The sequence below is a fragment of the Capsicum annuum genome, chromosome 3, assembly GCF_002878395.1.
Source record: "Capsicum annuum cultivar UCD-10X-F1 chromosome 3, UCD10Xv1.1, whole genome shotgun sequence".
In the NCBI taxonomy this organism is placed as follows: domain Eukaryota; kingdom Viridiplantae; phylum Streptophyta; class Magnoliopsida; order Solanales; family Solanaceae; genus Capsicum; species Capsicum annuum.
This window is the reverse complement of record NC_061113.1, coordinates 213,704,197-213,717,937: the sequence shown is the minus strand read 5'-3', so window position 1 is coordinate 213,717,937 and position 13,741 is coordinate 213,704,197. Positions and strand designations below refer to the sequence as shown.

Genomic DNA, 13,741 nt, shown 5'->3' with positions numbered 1-13,741 from the left:
CTTGGTCAAGGTCACGGGCCCTCCATTCCCTAGACTTGACCAGCCTATAGAACTTTTTATCCCCACCTTTCTCCTCTAAATTCGCAGACAAGCTCTCAAAAGTTGTTGTCTTAGCCGTTGTAACTGCTAACTTAGCCTTTTTCCTAGCTAACTTATATTCATCTATATTCTTCCGCTTCTCTTTGACATCCTTGCTCTCCACCAACTTCACATAATCCACCTTCTTAGTCTTCACCTTCCTCTTAATATCTTCATTCCACCTCCAGTCTCTCTTTGTGCTTGCCTAATCGGCCTCTCGAGACACCCAACACCTCTCTAATTATCTCTTGATGCAACTGAAAGTCGTCTAGCACATACTATCCACATCCCCTCTACTTTCTCAAGCGCCTATAACCATCAACTTTTCCCCTATCTCCAAAGCACTGGCCGAAGTCAAGCTACTCCACTTAATCCTGGGTTGATCCTCCACAACCCTCTTCTTTCCATCTTGATTTCTAAGTCCAGCACCAGAAGCTAATGTTGGGTCGAAAGATTCTTACTAGGTATGACCTTACAGTCTTTACACAACGTTCTATCACTCTATTTATAAATAAATATTTGCGAGTACAAGCTTTCAAATCCACATAATTTTATAAAGATTCACTAGTCAGCAATAGTAGTAACTAGTTATTCTATAGTGTAATCCTTTCACATGGTATGATAATCTCTTCATGTCGAACATGAATCTTTTCTACAAATTTAAAATTATGGGTAGTTTTTTTTTTTTTACAAAATATGAGCTTATTAGTCAAGTTTTAATTTTCAGAAAGTTTGAAATCATGATTTGGGATCTCAAATCACATTTTATTTGGATTTGATAGTTAAAATCATGATCCTAAATCATGAGGTCATACCACATGTCCAAACGCAAGCTTAGTTGAGATAATCACCTACTATTATAACCCATCCAAAAGATAGAGAAGTTACAACGAGAAAAATCTCATGATTGTATAGCGCTTTGTACTTTAGAACACTAAGGACCCGTTTGGTAGAGTGTATAAGATAATACTGAATATGTTGTATTAGTAACATTGGGATTAGTTGTGCAGGGATTAGTAATACTGGGATTATTTTTTATACAGTGTTTGGTTTGATGCATTGAAAGCAATATGTATTATTATGTTTAAAAGCGTATTGTTTGTTTACAAAAATACCCTCGACATATTATAACTTTGTGTATTTTCTTTTGCAAAAGTTTATATTCATTTTTAAAAAAAAAAAAAAGTTAACAAATAAATAATTATTTACTTTAGAATTTTAAGATTTAATCATTCACTTACAAAAATTATTTTTTTTATTATCTTTTCTTAGTCTGTTCATCATTTGCTTGTTGTTCCCACTTTGTGTTGTTTTTAAGTTGGGGGGAGATACGTATAATTTTTGCATGAGACAATAAAATCATTATTAAAATAAAATTGTATTTTATAGAGTGTTAAAACTAAGTAGAAAATTATTTTTATTTATGAATATCCTATTTACAAAATTAAAGCTTGTATACAATTTGTTTTCAGATCTTGATCAATAAATATTTTTTTGAGTTAATGGAGTAATTTTGTTATAACTAAAATTATTTGGAGGGATATTATTATTTTGATAAATTAGAAAGAAGTAACTCATATTGAATAAATTGAAAAAGATTTAGAAAAAAATTAAAGAAATTTGAGGACATTTTTGTAAATAATAATAAAATTTATAAACTAATTTATTTGAATAAATGTATTAGTACAAATATAAAAAATAAAATTAAGAAAATAAAAAATATTTAAAACAATTTGAGGGATATTCTTGTCTTTACACATACTAATCCCATGGTATATTAAAACCCATATATTACTCTAATACCACCATATGTGATATATTAGTAATACACCCTATAATACCATGTAGCCTATAATACCATGTAGGGTGTATAACTAATACATGGTATTAGTAATAAATTGGTCCAAAATCCTACCAAACATAGTATTAATTAATATCACACTTAATACATGGACTATTTCTCCTAATAAGGCCTACCAAACTACCCCTAAAAATACAGGGCTGTCAATTACACAGTAGGTTAGAGTTTTATGTTGATAATGTGTCAAGAAATAATAATAAAATACCAAGACAACGACAGGTATAACCATAGAAACTAAGGGAAGAGAGATCTTATTTCTCTTCAAACTGATGTAGAAATGAACTAAATTGACTTCACATTAATGTTCGAATTGAAGCTACTTTACAAGCTATTTGCAAACTGGCAAGCTTATTCAAGAAACCGTTTATTAAATGTATATCCACCATACAATGTATTTATAACATAGATGATTGTTTGAACAATTTTTGGGAGGCTACTTATAAAAAAATTAAAAAAAAAAAAAAACAGCTTCGTATTGTTTTCTTAGAAAAAGAAAAAGAAACACCATATCATACTATTGGACAGTGAAACAAAACGATCATTTCATGATATAAAAGGGTAAATCTAAAACAAGTTTTATGGGAACATGGTGGAGAAACACACTTGTGAATTTCTCACCAAAAAAACTACTATAATTTAAGGTCCTCAGCGCTAAGAAAGCTCAACTATGTAAGCTGAGTTTACTGAATGTCGCTTCCTCTTTAGTGATATCTTAGGAGAATCCTTTTCCGCATGCTTAGATTCTTTTCCTAGAGAAGAAGCTACATCATCAGCAGCACTTTTGCTGGTGCTGTTTTCCTGGATGTCATCCTCACTGCTACGGTCTTCAGATTCTGTCTCGTTATCACTGCCGGCCAGATTGATTACTGGTTGGTCACTTGCTATTGCGGATTCAGCAGCTGATACAGCCTCCTGTGTGTGAAGTTCAGCAACGCCCAACATTAAGTCCATCTCTATGTATTCAGATTCTTCACCCGTAAGAGCTTCAATATCATATTTCTCAGGATTCTTCTTCGCCTCAAGCTCCACTTTTCTAGTATTTTCCAAAAACACACCCAAAAAATCCTTGACCTTTGTTAGAACTTGGCTTTTGGGTATAGAAGAAATTTCGGGCTTCTTATTAGAAAGGTCAGGTTTTAAATTTAGGGATTGAGATCCGCCATCTCTAGTGCAGAAGAGAAGTTTTGATTCCAAGGACAAGGCTTCAGCCTCCAAACGAAGCAGATCTTTGTTGTTTGACTGCATATCAGAACCAAGGGTTTGAAATTGATGATCTCCTATATGCTGCATGATAATCTTTGAATTAGATTAACAATGTCAGAAAATGGGTTTGAAATGCAATTGCCAATATCAAATTTTCAGAAGTGTAGGAATAATGAAATATCTATTGAGAATGCAAGGCAAACAAAAGCATATGAAGTGTGGACCTAATATGGACAAACAAATTCACAATCGGAAATGCTTTTAAGAACAACTAATGACTTGTTCTATAGTTTAAGTTTTGACTTGTTCTATAGTTTTAAGTTTTCATCTGTTGCAACAATTATTTTTGGTTATTTCTGCTTATTTATATGACTTTGCTATTTCCATATTTCGGCTTACCCTTGTATAGTTTATTCAGTAAGCTGTGACTTGTAAAAGTCAAGAAGTCCATAAACAAAACAAGATGACACAACAAAAATGAACAAAGACTTCGTAAATATTCTTCCAGCAATTAGGTAGTTCATTTCGCAGTTGGAAAATTCTTATCTTGTTTTTGCAGCAGGCCTCAAAAATGCATCTCATGTACTATCCTGTAGAATTCAGCAGTTCCCCTCTTGTTTAGAAGACTCATTGATGCCTTTCTAGCCAGACAGCCCCTACCAGTAACACCGGGTACTGGCCATCTATCTTACCATTAGTATGTCTGATAGACCATTCCAGTTCTTGCATCCATCCCTATGCCTTATTGTGTATATTCATCCGGTGTAACAGCTTTTCCCATAAATTAGTCGAGTATGGGCATTTGAAAATGGAAGAATTCCTTGGTGTTATTTGTACTTGGGGAGCTGGCCAGATATAATTATATGAAGCGATATATCAACCAATTCTGGACAAATGTCAGTACACCAGATCTGTAATTTCACGAGGAAGGAAGGGATACTACATAGTGAAATTTCACAAGGAAGCTGATACGAAGGAAATCCTATATTCATGGCCATACAGTGTAAACAATAGACCGGTTAGTCTTGAAGCAATGGTCATCGCAGTTAGACTTCAAAGCTGAATTCCTGACTCAAATTCCTTTACGGGTTAAATTCCCAAAGCTTCCCATGAATTGTTGGAGTTATGACTCCTTGAGTCGCATTGCAAGTGCAATTGGAGTACCCCTGTTTGCGGATGAATGTATCACAAGACAAACAAGGCTATCTTACGCTAGGATGTTAGAGGAGGTTGATGTTACTAAAAATTACCCCATGAAATTGCAGTTATGGACGCTAATGGGCAGATATTTCAACAAGCAGTTGAATATTACGGGAAACCGGAATATTGTGACAAGTGTATGATGATTGGACATAACTTTACACGAATGAGACCAAATCACCCTCTGCCAGAACAACCGCCCCAACGGAAGAAGCAAACAAAAACAGTACAAAAGTGGCACGCTAAAGAAGGTCGGCGACTAGAGGTTAACAATATGAAACAACATCGTGCGGCGAGGTAGTAGAGCATGTGTTAGGGAAGTCTACTGCATCTGTGGTGCCTAAAGAAGCAGATGTACATGCTGAACAACAAACCAAAACAACAAATAGCCGCGCAGAAATTGTATTTGGCACAACAGAATGGCAGACAGCAAAAGATAAAGCAACACTACAAGTCATACAACGGGACTGTAGTACTGCAGTGCATAATAGTTTTGCTCAGTTACAAACGGCTGAAGCTGTGGTGGCTCACACTCCACCTCCTGATAAAGGGGAAGGAGGAAGTTCTTCAACTGTTTGATGACTTCGTTAGCATGGAAGATTAGAGGGGTAAATAAAAGGTACAAGCAGAATGAATTGAGTATATATATATAAAGGATAACCACATCAAACTAGTGGGACTAGTCGAAACTAGAGTTAAAGTGCACAAAGCAGATTTTATTGCAAACACGCTAGTACCTGGTTGGGGCTTAATACACAATTACACTTCTGCATATAATGGTAGGATATGGATCCTATGGGACACAAAGGTACATGATATTATCCCTTTGTCCCAAGATGCCCAATTTATTCATTGCAATGTCCGTAGTAGGGATGGGAAGATGGATTGTTTTATGACTCTAGTATATGGATTTAATACAGTTGAGCAACAAAAATCATTATGGGCAAGCCTGAGAGCACTTGACCAGCAGTGTACAAAGTCGTGGCTTATTTGGAGAGATTTCAATGCCATACTGCATACACAGGATCGATTATATGGAGCTCCTGTGACTAGAAATGAAGTGAAGGATTTTTCTTATTGCACTCGGGATCTACTACTGAATGAAGTTATGTGGACAGGAGAGTTTTATTCTTGGTCCAACAAACAACTTGGGTCTGATAGAGTATGCAGTCGATTGGATAGGGCGTTGGGTAATGATGAATGGATGCAGCACTTGGACATCTAAACAATGAACATCGACTACCTCACATCTCGGATAAGGTTGCTGATACAACAGTCAAATCACTATTCAGGTTCTTCAATATTTGGGCAGATAATGATAAATTTCTTCCTCTAGTGCGAAAGTACTGGGCTAACAAACTGTCTGGAGATAACACGAAAGGGGTATGGATGAATCTAAAGGCACTAAAACCTCATCTAAAACAGTTGAACAATAATAATTTCAGAGGGGTCACAGAGAAGATTGCTTGCATTAGAACTGAATTGATAGACACTAGGCAAGGATGGCTGCACAAATACACAGAAAATTTGGCAGAGAACGAGAAAAATTTACTACAGCAGCTAGAGAAGTGGTCATTTATAGAGGAAGGCATATACCAACAGAAGTCTAGAGCCACGTGGATTAAACTTGGTGATGCTAACACCAAGTATTTCACAGCAGTAATGAAGGAGTGGAGACACAAGAAGCAGATTGCTACCTTAAAAGCTCTAAATGGGGATGTACTAGTTGATCCTAAAGCAATTCAGCTTGAGATTATCAATTTTTATAAGACATTGATGGGGTCTGCTGCTCCCCGCATCACCACAGTGAACAAAATTACTATGAGAAATGGTCCAGTATTAAATCATGCACAACAGTTTGCCTTATGCACAGATGTGACTGACATGGAAATATTTGGAGGGTTATGTTCAATTGGTAATGAGAAAGGCCCGGGGGTTGATGGATTTAACGCTTTGTTCTTTAAAAAGGCGTGGCCAGTGCTTAAACACGATGTGTGTGCAGCTGTGAGGGAGTTCTTTACTACAGGAAAGATGTTTAAAGCCATTAATTGTACTGCTGTCACCTTACTACCTAAAGTGCCTAATCCATCGACCATCAAGGAGTCCAGGCCAATAACCTGTTGTTCAGTCCTTTATAAGCTAATAGCTAAAGTGTTAGCTGCTAGGATACAGTCAGTAATAGCCTCTAGCCTCTGTGGTATCAGAAACTCAAGCTGGATTTATACCGGGAAGAAAGGGGGCTGATAATATGATTCTTGCGCACGAGCTAATTAAAGCATATACCAGGTAAAACATTTCTCCTAGATGCCTTGATTAAGGTCGATTTTCAGAAAGTGTATGATCCAGCAGACTCCTAGTGATGGACTTGGTTATCAAGAAGGGCAAGATGAGGCGAGGTGGGAAAGGTCAGCCTAGGGTTAGGTGGGGCCGACTCCGGTTAGTGCTTTGGCGATAGGGGCGAAGTTGGAGGGGATGGGGGTGTGGGAGTGCAGGGGGGACGTGGACAGTATGTGGGATAGGGCTGCTGGATGCATCAGGGAGTCGGCTAGAAAGGTGTTGGGTGTTTCGAGGGGCTGGTCTGGCCGGTATCGAGGGGATTAGTGGTGGAATGGAGATGTTAAGAAGAAGGTAGAGACGAAGAAGGCAGCTTACGCTAAGTTGGTTGAGAGTAAAGATGAAGAAGAGAAGCGGGTGCGCAGGGAGGAGTACAAGTTAGCTAAAAAGGAGGCTAAGTTAGCAGTCACGGCTGCTAAGTCAGCAGCGTTTGAGAGTTTGTATAAGGGGTTAGACAAGAAAGGCGGGGAGAAAAGATTGTTTAGGCTTGCCCAGGTTAGGGAGCGGAAGGGTCGTGATTTGGACCAGGTGAAGTACATTAAGGGGGAGAATGGCAGAGTTTTGGTGGAAGACACCCTCATTAAGAAAAGATGGCAGTCATATTTACATAAGCTCTTGAATGATGAGGGGGACAAAGGTCTCGTGTTAGGGGAGTTGGAGCATTCCGGGGAGTAGCGCGACTTTGGCTTTTGTCGACGTTTTAAGGTAGAAGAGGTCAGTGAGGCTATTCACAAGATGCGAAGGGGCAGGGCGATGGGGCCCGACAAGATTCCGGTAGATTTTTGGAAGTTCTCTAGCGGGTCAGGGTTGAGGTGGCTGACCAACTTGTTTAACAATATTTGCAAGTCAGCAAAGATGCCTGAGGCGTGGAGATGGAGCACGATGATTCCTTTATATAAGAACAAGGGAGGCATTCAGAGTTGCAACAACTATCGAGGTATTAAGTTGTTGAGTCACACGATGAAGATTTGGGAGAGGGTGGTGGAGCGAAGGTTGAGGAAGATTGTATATATTTCGGAGAATCAATTTGGTTTTATGCCTGGTCGCTCCATGACTGAGGTAATTCACCTTGTGCGGAGACTGGTAGAGCAGTATAGAGAGAGGAAGAGGGACCTTCACATAGTGTTTATTGACTTGGAAAAGGCCTATGACAAAGTCCCTAGGAAGGTTCTTTGGAGATGCTTGGAGGTGAGGGGGGTCCCGGTAGCATACATCAGAGAGATTAAAGACATGTATGAGGGAGCGAAGACTCGGGTAAGGACAGTGGGAGGAGATTCGGAGCATTTTTCGGTCTTGACAGGGTTACATCAGGGATTAACTCTTAGTCTATTTTTATTCACTTTGGTGATGGATGTGCTGACGCGGAATATACAAGGCGAGGTGCCTTGGTGTATGCTTTTCGCGGATGATATAGTTTTGCTTGATGAGTCGCGACAAGGGGTTAATGATAAGCTGGAGGTTTGGAGACAAACCCTAGAGGCTAAAGGTTTCAGGTTGAGTAGGACCAAGACGGAGTACTTGGAGTGCAAGTTTAGTGACTCGAGGCAAAAGGAGGAGGTGGTAGTGAAGTAGGATTCTCAGGCGGTTTGCAAGAGGGAGTGTTTTAAGTATCTCGAGTCTACGATTCAGGGAAATGGGGAGATAGATGAGGATGTCTCTCACCGTATAGGGGCAGGTTAGATGAAATAGAGGCTCGCTTCGAGAATTTTATGCGATAAGAAGGTGCCCCCCAAGCTGAAAGGAAAGTTCTATAGAGTTGCAGTCCGGCCTGCTATGTTGTATGGAGCGGAGTGCTGGCTGATTAAGAATTCTCATACCCAAAAATTGAAAGTGACGGAAATTAGGATGTTGCATTGGATGTGTGGATTCACAAGGGCTGACAGGATTAGGAATGAAATTATTCGGGAGAAGGTGGGAGTGGTGTCAGTGGAGGATAAAATGCGGGAAGTGAGGTTGAGATGGTTTGGTCAAGTGATGAGGAGGGGCACGGATGTCCCAGTTCGTAGGTGTGAGAGGTTGGCCTTGAATGGTTTCAAGCGGGGTAGGGGTAGACCGAAGGAATACTGGAGAGAAGTGATTAAACGTGACATGAAGCAGTTATAGCTGACTGAGGACATGACCCTGGATAGGAAGATATGGAGAAAAAACATTAGAATAGAGGGCAAAGGTGTAGATGAGTAGCAGTCAGTAATTAGGTGGACTTCGGTGTCCTTTGTTTGGCAATGTAAAATTTTTTGTAGATGTCGTACCTATGTTATTTTATCATGCTCTATGCTTTGAATTCTTCTGTATACTGCCTTTTATCTTGAGCCGGGGGTCTATCGAAAACAGCCTCTCTACCTCTTTTGAGGTAGTGGTACGAACTGCGTACACTATACCCTCCCCAGACCCTACTATGTGGGAATATACTGGGTTTGTTGGGTTTGTATGATCCAGTAGATTGGAAATACCTAGAACAGGTGATGGACTGCCTTGGTTTCCCCAACAAGTTTGTCAAATGGGTGATTGAATGTTTCTCTACCGTGTCTTACTCGCTGATGATCAATGTAGAATTGATGCTGCTAGGGGGTTGAGACGGGGATCCCATGTCCCCTTTTCTCTTTGCGATTGTAATGGAGTACCTCAGTAAAAACTTGAAGGATCTAAACAAGAATAAAAAATTTAAGTACTATCCAAAGTGTCAAAGATTGGATATCACTCATCTCAGCTTCGCTGATGACTTGTTAATGTTTGCCAGAGGGGATATTGCTTCAGTATCCCTACTCCATGAGAAGTTTACTATCTTTACTGCGGCATCAGGCCTACAGGAAAACTTTGCTAAAAGTGCAATTTACTATAGAGGAGTTGATCCGGTTACAAAGAACATGATTCAAGCCGCTTTAGGATACACTCATGGTACCTTACCGTGTAAGTACCTGACATTCCCCTTGATACCAAGAAGCTGAATTTGCTACAATGGCAACCTTTGATCGATACGATTGTAGCAAAATAACATCTTGGACAGCGAAGTTGTCCTACGCAGGCAGAATTCAACTAGTGCAGAGTGTCATTTTTGGAGTTCAGGCGTATTGGGCTAAAATGTTTATCATCCCCACAAAGGTAATGAAAGCCGTACAGGCATATTGTAGGAGCTATATATGGTCAGGGACCAATGCCATTACAAGGAAAACCTTAGTTTCATTGGGAAAAAATGTGCCTTCCGAAGGCAGCAGGAGGATATAATCTCATTAATCTCAAACTGTGGAACAAGGCGGCTGTGTTAAAAATTTGTTGGGATGTGGCTACGAAGCAAGATAAACTATGGATAAAATGAATATATAATTACTATATCAACAGGCTTAGTATGGAGGAAGTAAGGGTGCCTCAACAGGCAAGTTGGATGGTGAGGAAAATAATGGGTGCTAAAGATAATCTTTCCCTTATTCAGACACAGTGTTAGTCGACAGCTTTATCTTAAATTACTAGGAGAACACTATAAAGAGGACTAATGTTTCACAACCTAGCAAGACCAAAAGCTACATTCACTCTATGGTTGCAAGTACAAGGGTGACTGCTTACCGTGGACAGATTGTTGAGAAGGGGAATGGCGATGCAAACATTTGCAAGCTCGGCCGAGCACCACCGTTATAACAAAAAAAGAGTTCTAGGAGGTTGACATTATTCATAAGTTGATGTTATCACATATCATAAACATGCAATCAAACCGGAAATCAAATAATTGCAGTAACAATACTTAAAATAAAATCAGTAATATAAGTTCAAAAATATCAAGAGTAGCCACTGCGCTCTAGAACTTTTTGGGTCCACTTTTTATCTTTAAATGTGAAAGGCTTCTCCGGGGAAAAATAAATAAAAACAAAATCAGGAACTAAGGAGTGGATGTCATACAAACTTACCTCCACCAACTTTGGATATCTAGGCAAACGAGATATCTTTGATTCTTTCTTTGCAAAATTGAGAATAAATTGGAGAAGCCAATCTAAAAGGAAATGGAAGATGAACAATAATATTGCTATTAGTAAGCATTATTGGAACCTGTGTCAGAAAAAAGACAAGTGCATAAAATGGATCCACACATACTACAAAAAGGGTAAAGCAGTCGATCAGGTACATCCTTCCCAAACAGGCAACTTGGATGATGAGGAAGATATTGAAAGCTAGACACTTGAGAAGGCAGGAATGACACAAGCTGATAAAAAGAGTGTACAATATAAACAGTTAAGAGGGCTACTCCACAAAGTAAGCGGGATAAAATAGTATGCAACAATGAAGGTAATCCTAAGTTAATTTTATTTAATTAATAAGCTAATGATGAAAATTTTTTATTTCAATTTGTAGCAGAAATATAATTGTGACTTGCTCATATTTGCACCATGACAACTTTTGTCCTTATATTAAAAGGAGTTTGTGTAAAAATAGTTTGGCAAAATGCTTTTCCGAACTCTTGTACTATGCTAGTTTGGCAAAATGCTCTTCTGAACTCTTGGACTATGCCCGTTTTGTAAGTTGAACACTTCTACTTACATGTTTGTAATCTGGACCCCTGAACCCACTAAAAAGCAATATTTTGGATTCTTTGACCGTTAACTTTGCCTATGTGGCATTGAAATGGCTGACTAGGACTAGGAGAGTGTAGTGGGGTCAATTTTTGGCCAATTTTATATTAAAATAATTTTAAAAAAATAAATTAATACTAAAATTTAAAAAAAAAAATTAAAAAGGACCTGCTTATTTTTCCTCATCTTTTTTATTTAAAAATATTTTTAAAAATAATAAATTAAAAAAATAAAAAACCCCTACCCCAACCCCCTCCCCCATTCAGCCACCCCTACCCCAGCTGCCGTTCAGCCACCCACACCCCACCCCAGCCCCCATTCATCCACCCCCACCCTACCCTCTCCCTCCCTCCACGCCAGCCATTACCATTAACGCCGGCAAGCACCACTGCACTGCCCCCCTCCCCGACAAAACCTCACCGGAAAGTTTTTTTTCTTCTCCACAAAAATCATCACACACTACACCACTGACCATTGAATTTCTTTTTTTTTTCAACCAATTCACAAAAAAAATTTAAGTTCTTTTTCTTCAACCAATTCACAAAAATTTCAAGAATTCTCAACATTGAATTTTAACCAATTCACAAAAATATTCACATTGTTGAATAAAAATTGACAAATATTCACAAATATTCCAACATTCTTGAATTACCCAAATCATTTCAAGAAGTTTCAACTTTCTTGAATTACTCAAATCACAAAAAATCCACAAAAATTGAGTTTTTACATTGAATTTCAAAATTTCTTGAATTACCCAAATTATAAAAAGTCTAAAGAAAGCATAAAAATTGAGTATTTATGTTGAATTTCAAGTTTCTTGAATCACCTAAATCACAAAAATCTCCAAAAATCTCTTCTTTCCATACTTCTTAAATTTTTCGCCCCTCACTTTTTAAATTTTCCGTAGAGTAAGAAGAATAAGAAGATGATAAAGGAAAAAAAGAATGAGAAGAGGAGGAAGAAGAATAAAAAAATAAAAAGAAGAAACATAGAAAGAAAAAACTGGAAAAGGGAAGAGAGAAAGAACTAAAAAAGAAATAAAAAGGGAAAGAGAGAGAAAGGGGGTTGATTTGTTTGTTTGTTTGTTTGTTTATTTTAATATTTTTTATATATTAAAATGACGTGGCAGCTAACGTGGCAGATGTGGCAACTGACTCGGACAGAGTGTGTTACACTCACCAAAAATGGATTTGAAATATTGTTTTTTAGTGGGTTCAGGAATCCAGATGACAAATATGTAAGTTGAAGTGTTCAACTTACAAAATCAACGTAGCACAAGGGTCCAAAAGAGTATTTTACCAAATAGTTTCCATGTTATCTATCAAATTAGAGTGTGGATCAGGAGCCCAAACAGGAATAGACCATGGGCCTTACACTAATACCATGTAAAGGTATGCAACTTAAGCTAAGTCTAACTCAACCCCAAACGTTAGGACACATGAGCAGGTCATAAGTCCATTCCCCAACCAAACTGACACTCTTAATCCAATCTAACAAGTCTCAACAATCAACATCAAGGTGATTGCAACATGAACAATAAATCACCAACTCTGTACAAACGGGATGCCTAAAGAAGAATATGGTTTGTCGGCATAAACAGAAAACTTGGAAAACATATAAGCAACATTAATTATATAAATAGCAATTCAGCGGCATTTTTAATGTGACAAAGTAGCTAACTTAACAAAGCAAAAGAGATCAAAGAAACAAAATGGATACAAACATTCAAACCGATCCGATGAATGAGAGATTAAGTGATAATGTAGGAATATATATATATACAGACAAGGCCGAAATAAAATATTACTGTACTACAAAAAGTAAACTAGCAGATCACAGAAACCCTATATTTTGGGGATTTAAAGCTAGAGTTACAGAACTGAAAGAGTGAAAGTGAATTAAAGAAATTTAAAAACAAAATACCTTTATCACTTCGGCTGCGAAGACCCGGAAGATGCGACGGGTGAGAAGGTTGTACAGATTTTTGGTTACTTATAGGTCCAATTTCAGCTGAAATGACCTTACTTTTTGACTTAATCACAGTACTGCCATGACTGAGCGGCTCGGTGTATTTAGGAATCGTTTGGTAGGCCATATTAGAAAAAATAATCTACGTATTAAGTGTGGTATTAATTAATATGATATTTGATAGGGTTTTGGATCAATGTATTATTAATACCATATATTATTAATACACCTTACATGGTATTATAGGGTGTATTACTAATACCACCATATATTACTAATACATTACATATGGTGGTATTAGTAATACATGGGTTTTAATACCATGAGATTAGTTTGTGTAAAGACAAGAATATCCCTCAAATTCTTTTAAATATTTTTTATTTTTATTAATTTTATTTTTTATATTTGTACTAATAAATTTATTCAAATAAATTAGTTTACAAATTTTATTATTATTTACAAAAATGTCCTCAAATTTCTTTAATTTTTTTCTAAATCTTTTTCAATTTATTCAATATCAGTTACTTCTTTTCAATTTATC

General features: G+C 37.6%; 1 protein-coding gene across 1 annotated transcript; it reads right to left on the bottom strand.

Moving 5' to 3' along the window:
- Nucleotides 1–2,464: 2,464 nt before the first annotated feature.
- On the bottom strand, nucleotides 2,465–13,220 carry LOC107863291. The gene is made up of 4 exons (XM_047409359.1): nucleotides 13,156–13,220; nucleotides 10,757–10,865; nucleotides 10,573–10,655; nucleotides 2,465–3,223 (listed from the first exon to the last, which is right to left on the bottom strand). The coding sequence occupies exon 4, from the start codon at nucleotides 3,182–3,184 to the stop codon at nucleotides 2,591–2,593; it is 594 nt and encodes a 197-aa protein (XP_047265315.1). The 5' UTR covers nucleotides 3,185–3,223; nucleotides 10,573–10,655; nucleotides 10,757–10,865; nucleotides 13,156–13,220; the 3' UTR covers nucleotides 2,465–2,590.
- Between the last annotated feature and the right edge of the window lie 521 nt (nucleotides 13,221–13,741).

Excerpts from the sequence above, each read along its gene's own strand:
- LOC107863291 (XM_047409359.1), bottom strand. The coding sequence starts at position 3,184 with ATGCAGTCAAACAACAAAGATCTGCTTCGTTTGGAGGCTGAAGCCTTG.